Here is a 14,843-nt window from a genome sequence, read left to right as displayed (position 1 = left end):
TTAATAATCTGAGTGCTTGAACAGCCTCACTGAAGTTGAACAGTGGACACTTTCTCCCATATCCTTCTCCAGCGGCAGTCTGGTGGCGGCCACAATTTCGGTTACTTGTACAGCCGAAGGTGAAGCTCGTAGACTATACAATCCATTGCCAGGCAGACTTTCTTTTCCGAGCAGGCTAGACTAAATGCACTCCCACTGGGAACTGCTGAATCCAGACAGATAAAATTACAGCACAGCAAAGGTACTTTCTAGAAAAAAAGCTTGAAATCTTTATAGAAAGTAAAAACTGTGATCACATTAAGCCTTCATGACAAAGGTGATAGAACATTTCAGGTCGTTTATAGCCTATAAATCCGCTAGGAGGCGGCAACACTAAAGTTAATGGTATGCCCAAAGTAATCAGATATGATGCTGATGACTGATGCCAGCTTCTGGTGAACGAGCTGAATGGTAGTGTACTGTACTGTGAACTTGTACAGGCCAACTTATGAATATATTAGACGTGGTTGCCTCCATTACTTCGCTGTCTAGACGTTTTGAAATACAATTTCTATTGAAGTTCCTTTTCTTGCTTTGGACCTTTGGGAAATTCTAGGGCCTCTCGAGGTAATTTTTAACATTTTTAGCTTATGACCCCTTACAAAAAAATCTGTGTCTAGGTGTGGCTCCTTGTCATGTTTCAGATGTCTAGAAGTTGTTAGCAGTTCCACCAAAGAAAGTTACATTTACCCTCTAAACTTCTCAAATGGTTATTCACATTATTTCAATAACTGTTCAAGGCCCAAACAAGTAAAATGATCCAATACTTCACACCGAAACATAGATTAGAGAAAAAACAAAACAAAAACAGATTTGTTTATCAGAACATAGTTTTTTCCTCTCCCATTAATCATCTCACAACCCCTCTGATTTATCCTGTGACCCTTTGGAGGGGTCTGGCCCCTAGATAGGGAACGACTGGACAACACTACCTGACTGTATAGCAAGTAATTAAAAGTAGCTCCACCTCTAGCAGCTACAACAGTAAAATTACACATTGATGCATCAGTATTAACAATCTAATACTGTCTCACATAAATAATGTATCAGTCACAGTGGCTGGTTTTCTACAAAACAAGTACTTTTACTTTTGATTCTTTAAGTAAATTCAGCTGATGATACTTCTGTACTTTTACTTGAGTAGGATTCTGAATGCAGGACTTTTACTTGTAATGGAGTATTTTTACATTGTGGTAATGGTATTTTTGCTTAATAGGTTAAGGATCTGAGTACTTCTTCCACTACTGGACTTGATCAGTTTCTGATTTGAGATCATATAATTACATATCCCACGGCACCCAAGTGTGTTGTGATTTATGCATTTTCATCCTTGCTATTGCTAACCCAAGTTAACCTACTATACACATACTATATCCTAAGGGTTATAGTATTTTGACAACACTAGACCTAATATTTGTTGTCTACTTATTAAGTTGGTGCTCAGTAGGTGTAGGGTTGTTCCAAGACCTCCAGTTTACCAGTTTGTCTCTTTGGTCTAAGACAAGTGTTACTGATGAATTAGCGACCAACTAAGTTAGCGTAACTGATGGTGTTACTGTTAACGGCTGAAACGTTAATGGTAATTAAGCTAGATAACATTAAAAAGTCGCAAACATTTCTCGTCAAACACTCTAAGGTCAAAGTTGCAAAGTTAAATGTCATCTTTTCCAACAATTAAATCATTTAATTTACTTTATGCAGTACAGTAACATTAGTATAAGATAAAATCATATACTAGCTAACTAGTTACTGAAAAATAGCCAGTATGTATAGCATATAACGTTATATGGATGTACATGGAAAAGTTCAAGTCACGTAAAAATATACTTTAACCCTAAGAAATCAGAGTTTGTGTTGCTGAAACCTACACTTTCTCTGGGTGAACGTTTCAAATCCAGCTAACTAGAGGTTTCTGTACCAAAATAAAAAAGCTGACAGGAACGACGGACATCTGTTGGTTTAGCCGTTGGTTATGCTATTCACAGAAGGCGCAGTAACGTTAGCTAATATGAAGACTTCTCGACGTTTTATCAAAGGTCGTGAGAAAGGATACAACCGCATGGTTTAATATGGTGTAACGGAAAATAATGTATCTCAGTAACGAGTGGCTGCACTCGGGCGAGTATGGTACAAAAACTGTGGCAATACTTTTGAAATATGGACCGAGAAATCGATTACTTTGGAGTAACGAGCCCCGCATAGGCAGTGTAGTGGTGAGCTAGCAGCAGAGAACCGACCTGCTGCAGTTGTGTGAGGGCGCCGCTGGGTGAGTCCCTCTCTCCGCTGCTTCGGTCTCTACAGCTCCCTTTTCCCAAAGAAAAGAAGAGGAGAACCAGGTCCGGGGAGGAGGGCCGCCGCCATTATCGGAAAGCTGGCAGAAATACCACCTTCACACACGCAATCTGCTCATAAATTGATCAGGACATGAACAATTTATGTTGCAGTAGAAGCATATTTCAGACGAATCACCACGGCGATTGCAACAAAGTCACCGTTGTCTCGTGTGCGCGACCCGGCCCAGCATTATGTGGGCACAACAATGGACAGAATAATTATTGAAAAAGCAAGCAACGTGGTGAACCGAGAAGAAGACGGCTAAGCAGGTTTTTATACGCCTGAATTCTCCAGAGGAAAGCCCCTTGCAAGAATGAAACTGGATTGTTCTATCATTTGGGGTATTTATTTCTTCCTTCCCCGTGTTTAATTGCAACGAAAACAGTGACGCTAATCGAGAGAATCCAGGCATGGGCAATGGGTATTTAAATCAAATTACCTCATCGCACAACTTGTAACATAGCATTATCAGTATCATCTGTGAATTGAGACGACCCACAGTGTATTCTGCGGCTTTATGCTTATGCACATCAGGCGGCGAGGGCTGCGGCAAGCGCTGGCCTGACAGATGCAAGAGGAGAAAGGGAGAAATGCGATGGTATGTACCCAACATGCTCTTTCCTCGTCTTTATGGGCTATTTCCTAGTGGAGCTGTCGACTGCTACAACCTAGATAGCTGGGTAAATAAATTCGCTTTAAACAATGTCTGTGGGTGTGGAGAAGGTAGGCTATCCCAGATTTCGGCTCTGAATTTTCATTATGTAGAGACAGCAGGCCTGGCGTGGTCAGCCCCTCTCTGTGCACCCTAAAGCCCATGTTAACTGTTAATCCTTTGCAAAACATATAACGTTACAAAATCTTATCTAAGTTAAGTGGGTTATGTAAAGAAATAGCTCGAAGGTGCTCTTTAGTAAACTGTTTTGCTAGACAGGGCAGTTTGGTTGTTATTTATCTGCAAAAAACTTGTCTGTTAATTTGGCGATCAGGCCTAGCTCAGAGGACTGACACACAGCTGAGCGGTGTGGACTGCCCATGGTTGCTTTTGACCCTGCCAGAGCTGTTTGTTTCTAATGCGTGGTCACTTCATGTGACAGGTTGTTCCTTTCAAGCCTATAGTTTCTCTTTTTGTCATGATGTTTGACTCCAGTGAATCATATTACACATAAGGGAAATTCTGCAGCTGGTCATTTACCCTTTTTATTGAAATTATGAGCCGACTATTGTATCAGCATTGCATCAGTGCTATAATAATAGAGGCATTACTCAATGCTGTAATAATGGAAGTGTTAACATTAAGTGTCTTAACAGGGTGAGCAAGTTCAGTGTCTTTTGGCATAGATTGTTGTTAATAAGTTCTTCATTCATTAATTTTTTTGTCTTTGGAGATCAGGCTGATAGCTGCTGGTTCATTTAGGTTGAAAAACTGAGGTGCCTACAACATAGTCATTTTCATGCTTGTCACTCCACTCACTGATCAGCTGACATTGTCCTTTAAAGAGCACCACTCCCAACATGTTTTCTCATAGGTTTAATTAATAATTTTGATCCTGGTTTGATATAATAGGAATTTGTCTTGAGATGAGTGGACCAGAGCTGAAATTAGTTGATTGATGTAAGATTCATCTGCAACAATTTTGATAATCAAAGTAATATTTAAAGTGAAGTAATATTTAAGCAAAAATGCCAGAAATGGTCCAGCTTCTCACATGTGAATATTTGCTGGTTTTCGTCGTTTTCTATGAAAGTAAATAGAATACCTTGGACTTTTTTGTACTGTTGGTCAGACAGAATAAGCAATTTTAAGACGTCACCTTGGGCTCAGGGAAAATGTGATGTGCATTTTCAAAGACTTTTTTGACATATTTTTTTCACAAGTTATTTGAGAAAATAATCAGCAGATTAATTCTACAATGAGAATAATAGTTGAAGCCCTAGAATGGAGAGTAAATCTGCCTGACAATTCAGTGAAATTTGAAATTATGGTTACTTTATTTTGGCCATTACTTGTACAACTAAAATCTATGGCCCCTTTCAGGACATAATGTGACTGGTTGGCATTGCTGGTCCTGTTATTAAGAAGGATAGAAATACAAAAAGGCCTTATTCAAGTTATCGGACATTTGCAAAGGATATGTTGAACATTTTGTTAGCACAAATGCTGTCAATAACACAAGTCCTTTACCACATAAAGTAGCATTTTTAACAATGATTTTATTTCATATCATAGCTGCCTAATATGTCCTAGGGTTAAGGGTCTGAAATTTGCCCCATTGGTGGTTTTCCAAATTGTCTTTTTTCCCCTTTTAATTCAAAATGTATTTTTGTTGTTTGCCCAGTTTGTCTGATGTGTTTGTTGTTTTTTGTTCTTTTGACAGGATCTGATTCATATAAGGAATGAATGAAAGAACCCTCTGCTCATATCACTGCACTGCTATTTATTAAAATCGAAGCCCAGCAGAAGAAAGTGAAATCTGAGCTCCTCTGTGGATCAACAACTTTAATGGACAAACATTCAAGTGAACTTCTTTATACAGTGCCTGTTAATGGCAGGATGAGCGTCAGCAGACTATGATGGCGAAAAAGCAAGATGCCCGATCGCCCATTTACAACCTCATTGTGGTGGGTTTGTCAGGAACAGAGAAAGAGAAGGGGCAATGTGGGGTTGGCAAGTCCTGCTTGTGTAATAGGTATGTGCGGCCTAGTGCTGATGACTTCTACCTGGACCACACATCAGTGTTGAGCACCAGTGACTTTGGGGGTCGAGTGGTTAATAATGATCACTTTCTGTTTTGGGGGGAGGTATCACGGGTTCTGGAGGAGGGGCCTGAGTGCAGGATGCATGTTGTGGAGCAAACTGAATTCATTGATGACCAGACATTTCAGCCACACCGTAGCACTGCTATGCAGCCCTACATCAAACGGGCAGCCGCAACCAAGTTGGCTTCAGCAGAGAAGCTCATGTATTTCTGTACAGATCAGCTGGGCCTGGAGCAAGATTTTGAGCAAAAACAAATGCCAGAGGGAAAGTTGCAGGTTGATGGCTTTCTGCTTTGTGTTGATGTCAGCCGGGGCATGAACCGCAACTTTGATGACCAGCTGAAATTTGTCACAAACCTATATGGTCAGCTTAGCAAGACTAAGAAGCCCATTGTGCTGGTCCTCACCAAATGTGATGAAGGAGTTGAACGCTACATCAAAGATGCACATACCTTTGCTATCACAAAAAAGAATTTACCAGTAGTTGAGACATCTGCACGCTCAAATATAAATGTGGACCTTGCCTTCCTCACTTTGGTTCAACTTATCGATAAGAGCAGGGGCAAGCCCAAGATCATTCTTTACTTTGAAGCCCTAAAGCTCCAGAGTCAGCAGATAGCTTCTGCCAAGGATCGCTATGAATGGCTAATCAACCGTATAGTAAAGAATCATAATGAAACTTGGTTAAACACCAGTCGACGCATGAACACCTCCCCAGAGTACAAAGAATATGTCTTCTTGGAGGGAACGGCTAAATGCAAGAAGCTTTTTCAACAGCATGTCTACCGTCTGAAGCAGGAACATATTGAGAGGCGTCGCAAAATATACTTAAGCACTCTTCCTTTAGCACTTAGTTCTTTGGTGCCTGACCTGGATGAGATAGATCAACTGAGCTGGTCTGGGGTACAGAAGGTCCTAGAGTCCAAACAGCACTTTGCCCACTGGTTTGTTGTTCTGGAGGACTCACCATGGGAGGATACTTCTCACATTGATAACATGGAAGATGAACGAATCCCTTCAGACCTACTGGAGACTTCTGAAGCAGAGGAACTATTCAATGCCCACCTGGAACATCTGCGTAATGAGTGCAGACGGGCAGAGATGAGGCTGGAGTTTAAACAGAAGTTGGCTTCCTCTCCCTTTGTCACACCTGGTAAACCTTGGGAGGAGGCCCGCAGCTTTATCATGAATGAAGAGTTCTACCAGTGGCTTGAGGAGCCAGAGTACTTGGACCTGTATAACCGCCATCAGAAGGAGATGATTGACCGCGCTAAAGAAGACTTCCAGGAGCTCTTACTGGAGTACTCTGAGCTTTTTTATGAGCTTGAGGTGGATGCCAAGCCAAGTAAGGAGAAGATGGGGGCAATTCAGGAGGTTTTGGGGGAGGAACAAAGGTTCAAGGCACTACAAAAGCTTCCAGCTGAAAGAGATGCTCTGGTATTGAAGCATATCCACTTTGTCTATCACCCTACCAAGGAGACCTGTCCCAGCAGTCCTCACTGCGGAGACTCTAAGATTGAACAACTCTTAGCTTCACGTTTCCCCACGTGTTACCCCTTTTTGGATGTGAAAGCTCATTTTGGGGACACCAAGGCTGACAGAATTAACCTTGTCATACTAGGGAAGGATGGACTGGCCAGAGAATTTGCCAATGAGATTAGGGCTCTCTGCACAAATGATGACTGGTATGTGTTAGACGGGAAGATGTATGAACTGACACTGCGGCCTATTGAGGGAAATGTACGCCTGCCAGTAAATTCCTTCCACACCCCCACCTTCACCCCTCACGGATGTCTTTGTCTGTATAATTCAAAAGAGTCCCTCTCCTATGTGGTGGAAAGCCTTGAGCGACTTAGGGAATCAACTCTAGGTCGAAGGGATAGCCAGCTAGCACAGCTGCCAACATCACTGCTTTTAGTCACTAAAAGAGGCGTAGGATCATATGTGGATATAGGTGGAGAAACTGCCTTAAACCTAATAACACAGGGACAGCAGGTTGCAAGGAGACTGCAGTGTAGCTTTTTAGACCCTGCCTCCCCTGGTGTGGGTTATGGCCATAATGTCAATGAGACTCAAATCAACCAGGTGCTGAGGGGCCTTCTGGATATTAGGAGGAGCACATCCTTTAGTAGCAGCTCCCCACCCCTCGTCCCTGAGCCTCCAGGTCTCCGAGACTCTCCTCATCAGCCAGCCCCAGAGGCAGACCTTCGCATTGTCATGTGCTTAATGTGTGGAGACTCCTATGACATTGAGCAGCTCCTGTCCCCTTTCCTAATGCATCAGCACTGCAGGCCCATGTCCAATAGTGGCACCTCTGTATTGCTGGAGCAGACAGTTGGTGGACACAAGCTGGCTATAGAGCTCTCTCTGCTCTCATACCACGCCTCCTTCACTTTGCGGAAGAGCAGGCTAGTACACGGCTACATTGCTGTGTACTCGGTCTCCCGGAAAGCCTCCCTGGAGACCCTGTGTGCCTTCTTGTGTGAGGTTCAGGACATCATCCCAGTTCAGCTGTTGGCAGTGGGAGATAGCCAGGCAGAGCTCACTGACAGCGACTATGCCTGTGAGCAGCTGATCCAGGGGGAGGAGCTAGCCCATGAGATTGAGGGTCGTTTCAATAGTGTAGTTTGTGGATCCGGAGGCGTGGTAGGAGGCCTGCACAGGATAGAAATGTTCCATTCTTTTCTGATGGAGGTGGTAGAGAAACGCAACATTGTGGAGGCCACACACATGTACGATAATGTTGCTGAAGCATGCACCAATGAAAATGTGTACTCTCCGCGCTGCAGCTCTCCCAGTCCTGTCACCATGTTCTTGGATTCAGAGGATGATGTAGAGCCCTCGCCACCATACTATGATGGCACACTCACTTCTCATAGTGGGGGCTTCAACCTGCCTGACTTAGATTCCAGTGACATTTCTGTCATATCTGATATCAGAGACTTTGAGAACAAACTCAACAACAAAGTACCCCCCCAAGTGAGAGTTAAACCGGGTGTCACTTTTGACTTCCGGAAGGTGAGCCGTAACCCATACATTGATACACTAGGTCATCGTCGCTCTCTACCCTCTGCTGTTACCTGGGTTCCTGGTGGGGATGTGGGCTACGATCCCTCAGACTATGCCGAACCCATTGACGCTGTCTCAAAACCCCGCCCTAGCAATGAAGAGATCATCTACTCAGTGCCACATGACAGCACACAAGGCAAAATCATCACCATCCGCAACTCCAACAGGATGCACTCCAATGGAAATGGCTCAGACAGCGAAGCAGACAGCAGCTCTCTGGAGCGAAGGAGAAAGTTCTCAGCAGCGGGGGTGAAGCCTCGTCTTTACCGTGACCGCTCCAAGCGTCTTGGCAAGTTCAGCAGCTTTCGCACAAGCTTCATAGGCAGCGATGATGAGATGGGAGCTCTTCCAAAGTCCAAGGAAGATGACTTTGGGACGCTGAAAGGCGAAAGTCTTGTTAATGAGGAGAGTGAGGACCCAAAAAAGAGAAACATTCTGAAGAGCCTGCGACGAACAGCCAAGGTGTGTATTATACCACCTTTTTCTGTTTTAATCCAGAAAAAGTAGTTCATTTTCATTTACTTGTCCATAATCTCATACATCGTCTTGTTTTCTAACTGTTTTCTTAGATATTGCCCTTATGAAAAACTAGTCATTTCTACAGGTATAATAGTGCTATCGCAGTATATATATATAATATAATATTCAGGTCACTGCTGAATAAGCATATTTAAATTGTGGTAATTTCTTGGGCAGGACCTAGACATTAAGCTTGTGGCTGAATGTTAGAAACTCCTTTGCTGCTGATAGGGAACAACACATTTTGAATCCAATGAGTGCCACTTAGTATCAGCATAATTATCCCTGTTTGGTCTTTCTTCCTTCACAGAAAACAAGACCAAAGCCCCGTCCAGCTATTCCCAAGCCCCCGGAGAGCAATTACTTTGGCGTCCCCCTAGTGAGTGTGGTATCCCCAGACAGACCTATCCCACTCTTCATCGAGAAGTGTGTCCGCTTCATTGAGACAACAGGTAAGTTGTTTTGTCTTTCAACGATGCTATGCTGCGGTGCATGTGATGTATGCAAAATCGGATTTAAAGTTTTATTCTGAGAAATACTGAAAATGGTCATTTCAGTTTTTATTCTTCACTAAAGGTAAACATCTTTTATGAAATTAATGTTTTTGATTAGTCACCTAAACATGCTTATTCTAGATCTCCTAAACCAGTACACCTGCTCATGACCACAATAGCATGTGAAATACAAGGGTTAATTCAGTTAAGTACTCCTCTAGAAACTGCAAGCATCTGTATTGTCATGTCTGTTTGCAATGGGGCTAATGAAATGTTTGTGCTTTGCTTGTTTCCCACTGTGCCCCCCCCACGTCTTCTCCTTTTCTCTGCTGCGCTCTTTTTTTCCTCAGGCCTGAATACAGAGGGTTTGTACCGCGTAAGCGGCAACAAGTCAGAGATGGAAAGCATGCAGAGGCAGTTTGAACAGGGTGAGTTGCTCATCAGACATGTTTGAACCAGCTGTTTGGCATGTAATTATGTGGCTGTCTAATCAAAACATAAACAGAGAGTTACCAAAGGAAAGTGACATGCAACTGATTGTTCGGTCCTGATGACAGCTACCACTGATGGGCTTATTTTCTGTGATCCCTTTAACTCTCTCTTTCTCCTTGTGTAGACCACGGATTAGACCTAGTGGAGAAAGACTTCTCCATAAACACTGTGGCTGGAGGCCTCAAAAGCTTCTTCTCTGAGCTGCCTGAACCCCTGGTGCCTTGTGCTCTGCAGGTGGACCTATTGGATGCTTTCAGTAAGCAAACACTGCTGGGCTGGGAGGGTCTTTACTAGAACATGAAAAGATTATTTCTTTAGGAGGGAAGAGGGTAGGGAAGGTTTTGGCAGACCTGCTTTGCTCTGTTTTAGGTGTTTTAGTATTGACAAGAATAATGTTCATGGTAGTGTAAAGAGACATTTTAGTTTGAAATTACTGTGTGCGATGAGTTTTAATGGTAACTTCTCTCTGTGTGTGCAGAAATCAATGACAGAGAACAGAGGTTATATACCATGAAGGATGTCCTGAGGAGGTTCCCCAGGGAGAATTATGATGTCTTCAAATATGTAGTGAGCCACTTACACAAGTAAGTTCCCTGTCTACTATTAAAATCACTTTCATGGATTTGTTGGTCTTCTGTGGTAGACACCCATCTCTTTTTTTCTGCACCATATGATGTGATTGCATAAAATGGTGTCTATTTGTGTGTTTTCCCCAGGGTGAGCCAGCTGAACAGGTTGAACTTGATGACCAGTGAAAACTTGTCCATCTGTTTCTGGCCCACCCTCATGAGGCCAGACTTCACCACTATGGATGCCCTGACTGCCACACGAACCTACCAGACAATCATCGAGACCTTCATCCACCAGTGTGCATTCTTCTTTTACAACCAGCCCCTCCTCGACTCCCCCACCGGCCTAGCAGGCCTCCCTGCCTCACCCACCACCACCCTCAGCGGGAGCTCTGCCTACTCTTGTTACCGCTCCTCTCCTCCCCACACCACCACACACTTCAGCCCCCTGCAGCAGTCCCCACCCACCACCCCCCAGTCTCCCCTGCAGTCTCTGCTCCCTTCCCTCCACCAACACCCCCACTCCCACCATTCCCCTGCCGAACAAGAGACACTGTAAAAGACAGTGAAACCACGTGTGCCCATGATGATGCTGGACCTTATCACCAACTCACACAAAAAAAACTAAAAAAAAAAAAAAAACGCACACTACATTTTTGATCATAGACAACATAGGTTATGAAGAAAAGTAATAGGAAGTGACTGAGAAACTTCCCTAACCTGCCACTTGTATCCATACTCGTGCGCATCAGGGCAGGCTACCATTATCAGTGACTCTTCCTCTGCCCTCTGAGCCCTTGATTGCCTGGAATTTGACAACAGGTCAGAAGTGGAGGACAGAGGTCGCTGTCACAGCAAGCCTCTCTTCTGTCAACAGCCACCACTTATCCTATGTTACCAAGAAATAGAAACCTCCATGCCAAGCTGGAAGAATTGATTTGTGGCCACCATGTTTTTATCTGTGTAAAACTGTTTGTTTGATTTTTTTTTTCTCATGAAAGTACTGCCACTGGATTTTTAGACTGTTCCTCTGTAGGTCCTTTGGGCAGCAGTTTGCTCCATATAGCAGAGATTCTCTGTCTGCCTTTGGGGTTTCTCTCATCAGCTCTACTTGAGGAATCAGCATGGGGAGGGGAGGGAAAGGAAGGGAAGGGAAGGGAAGGGAGGGATTATACATCCAGGGATGCACTTTAATGATCACTGTTGTTTTTCCCCTTAAAAGGGTTTTTTTTCTTTACATACTGTTTTCATGTGTGTTTTTAATTTCACAGCTCAAACAGCCATACCCATTGTCTCTACAGAGCTCTGGCAGATCAAACTTTGTTTACATCAAACTTGTTTTTGTATCCACAAACTTGTCTGAAGCACTTTTTGATAGTGTAGTGTTAAATTTGAAGAAATGCCACATTAATTAATTGTCCATATTGTTTGTTTTAGCTGGTTAAGTGTGCAGGCTTGTGAAACAAGATGCTTTTGTAAAAACTTGCATTCTTTCAGTTGATCCAGAGGTCCCATTTTAGGTTGATGGGAAATCTGAATCTACTCATATTCCTCATTCATCCAGCCATGTGAAAAATAGTTTTCTTTTAGAGTTTGTCCTTTTTCTAGTTGTTGGTTGTTCAGAGTGGATGTTTAGGGAAGTTTGGTTTAATAAGACCATTATAATATCAGAGAAGACTTTGCCTGCCATCAGTGAAGTGAAGGAGAAATTTTGTCATTATTGAATGTGTAACTTAGTCATACCATACCAACACAACTCTACATTGCCATCTGGTGTCCATGGAAACCAAACGCTTGAAACATGATAGGTTGCTGGATGTGTTGCTGTGGCTGTCTATCAAACCAAGCTCTTTGTATTCATCTAATATTAAGGACCTTTAACTCAGAAGGTTTAGTATTCTCAACGCACTGTTACTGCTAGTCCTGCTATACAATACAATGACCGGTAGAAGTTACATATTTGTGGATGGGACACATTCAGAAAGGACCACCGGCCGTTTACCTGCTCTAGTGAATTAGTTTTAACCATTAAACGTATGAGAGGAAGCACTGTCTTTCCAATGGGGACAAGTAAAAATGGACCCCCAGACTGGATGATTGTGGCTCTGTTATGGTTCTTGGTTGCAAAAATGACCAGACTAGTTAGATCATTGGTCGTAGTAGTATTTGGGATCATCACTTATTGGTACTTGTGGAATCGCAATGCTGATCGAAGTCAGTCATTTTATGTGTTCATCAGACTAAACTGAGGGCTCTTCTCAAAGTGCTCAGAGCTGTAAGCTGTAACATTAAGACTGGCACAGAACCAACCAAGTCAATTGTCCCACTATAACACAATTCCTGGGAGTATATAATCCTATTGCATCACTTGACTTCTGACACAGCTTTAATGAGCAAAAAGTGAGTGCATACTACTCTATAATGGTTGTTTATTTGTATGTTGGGGAACATCACCCTTTAGTCAATGGTAGAAAACATTTCTAGTGTGTGTTTCAATGATCGAAAGTCCATTTTTACAATTTTTGTGAATGGTTCAAGGCCACTTAAGTTTAGTGCATGATTTAAAAAAACACCAAGGGAGAAGGATGAAAGCCTCTTCTGTTTTAAAACATGAAATTAGTATGAGAACAAAACAAATACTGAAGAGAAATAACTGAAACATGAAAGTCTATATACTGTGCACCAAGAGCAAACCATGGAATTTGTCTGACTGAGACTAGTGTTTGAAGATGAAGGCCTTATGTGAACTGTATAATAGTTAATAAATTAAATCTTGTAAAATTGTCCTCAGCTTTCTTGTGGTGCATGTGTTGGTGTCTTTCATTGAGCCTTTTACAATTTGAGAGCTACCTCCATCCATTAATGTCACAATTTGTGAACCTCCAGTATAAAAATAATTTACAAAGCTGCACAATAGCAGTTAGATTAATACTGTCACAACAATGGGGCCCAGGCAATCAGAAATATCAAGCATATAATTTTGTTGGTTACAATTTTCACTTTTATGTAAAAATCGAGGGGAAGGCCCATGACAGTTTTTTGAAAAGACCCATTTCACCCCGCCGTCATCTGACAAAATATTAGACAGGCTATTATTATCCACATTTTTCACTGTGGAATAGTGGAGGGTGGATTGACAAATGATAAACAAACACAACAAGGCATGAATATATGGCTGCTGCTCCCCAAAGATAATCAGGCTTAAGCTAAATCTGTATAAAGCACACTTATTAACTTCTAATAAACACACACATAGACAACTCACATTCCATACAGAAAGACCTCTGCTGTAGTAACTAGAAGCTGTAGTATTTAGGCACTGGTGCAGGTGACTCTGAAAAACATCAATTATTCACAGCATATCCATCATGAGCGACTGCACTCTTCTGGCAGAATACTTTTGTCACAGTATCTGTTAACCTGTGCGGAGGGGTCAGACATTATAATGTTAGGTCACCATCTTGTGGCTGCATAGCTGTAGCGCTAAGAAGAAGTTGGCGTCTTTGTGTCACATCTCATTACACACTGAGGATTATCATGTGTCATTTGATTACAAAGTTATGTGGCTAAGTAAGGTACTTTTCCTCTGGGACAGGAATTTCAGATTTCAGATTTCAGATTCAACTCTGGGTTTATTGGGTTTATTCTCACAAGCTGTCTGATGTCTGCTCTATGTTCAGATGCATCACTGAGGTCAAACAGAAATCTGGTGCCACAAACCTTAGACAATTTACACCACAGGTATGGTGGTGAGTGAAGGACGATGAGCAACTATGGTGCATCTTCCATCTCCACCATCACCGTTACCTCAAAGTCTAACACATAAGCAGATCTGCTGCCCTTCGCTGTCTAGATGCTTTACTTATCTGTGCTCACTACCTATATGTTGACACACGCTGTGCTACTTTTTACCAGTCTAGACATATTTTCTGCATGTTTTCACACATAAAATAGCACATCTGTAAATGTAGCTTATTGGTCTTTTCATTGATATTGTCACATTAAGCAATCACAAGAGTAAAAAAGCATATAGTCCATCACTGACTTGAATTTGCTATCCTGAATTTCTTATATGCTGTTCAGTATTGAACAGCATGTAACAATATTACACCTGAACCACTCAGTCTCACCTACAATGAGGTATGCTCAGTTTTGGATGTTGAAATTGTAACGTAAACCTGTACTACCTACTAGAAATTAGGTTTCTGAGTCAGTGTCTTCGTTTAAGTCTCTTCTCAAAGCACATTTTTATCTGAAAGCATATCCTGATTTTACTTGAACTGGCTGTTTATTTTATTGCTTTTGTTTATTTTATGTATTTTATTTCTTTATATTTCATCATTCACTGTGGTATTTTATGTCTCTTGTTGTGAAGCACTTTATACTTTGTTTTGATAAGTGCTCTATAAATAAAGTTTTATTATTATATTGTTACTTACCTACGCCTACTTCACAACATAAACAGTAAAATACAGGCTACAGGCCTACAGTATGTTCCTAATGATACTCTTTCCATCTGTTAGTTTTAAAGTAAAAACATAGATAGTAATATGGTAAGTTCCCCAAACCT

At 42.1% G+C, this 14,843-nt stretch overlaps 1 protein-coding gene across 1 annotated transcript; it reads left to right on the top strand.

Annotated features, from left to right (window-relative positions):
* The first annotated feature begins 2,117 nt into the window (after positions 1–2,117).
* Positions 2,118–13,059, top strand: arhgap35b (Rho GTPase activating protein 35b). Its single transcript, XM_044223667.1, has 7 exons — positions 2,118–2,971; positions 4,749–8,661; positions 9,029–9,170; positions 9,563–9,640; positions 9,829–9,960; positions 10,183–10,288; positions 10,421–13,059. The coding sequence occupies exons 2-7, from the start codon at positions 4,942–4,944 to the stop codon at positions 10,830–10,832; spliced, it is 4,590 nt and encodes a 1,529-aa protein (XP_044079602.1). The 5' UTR covers positions 2,118–2,971; positions 4,749–4,941; the 3' UTR covers positions 10,833–13,059.
* The last annotated feature ends 1,784 nt before the right edge of the window (positions 13,060–14,843 follow it).

Source organism: Siniperca chuatsi, linkage group LG14, assembly GCF_020085105.1.
Source record: "Siniperca chuatsi isolate FFG_IHB_CAS linkage group LG14, ASM2008510v1, whole genome shotgun sequence".
NCBI classification, from domain to species: Eukaryota; Metazoa; Chordata; class Actinopteri; order Centrarchiformes; family Sinipercidae; genus Siniperca; species Siniperca chuatsi.
Note: the sequence above shows the minus strand (reverse complement) of the source record. Positions and strands in the feature narration are given on the sequence as shown.

Excerpts from the sequence above, each read along its gene's own strand:
- arhgap35b (XM_044223667.1), top strand. The coding sequence starts at position 4,942 with ATGATGGCGAAAAAGCAAGATGCCCGATCGCCCATTTACAACCTCATT. Across the intron at positions 9,171-9,562 it reads CCGCTTCATTGAGACAACAG|GCCTGAATACAGAGGGTTTG; the intron begins GTAAGTTGTTTT and ends TTTTTTCCTCAG. Across the intron at positions 10,289-10,420 it reads GTAGTGAGCCACTTACACAA|GGTGAGCCAGCTGAACAGGT; the intron begins GTAAGTTCCCTG and ends TGTTTTCCCCAG.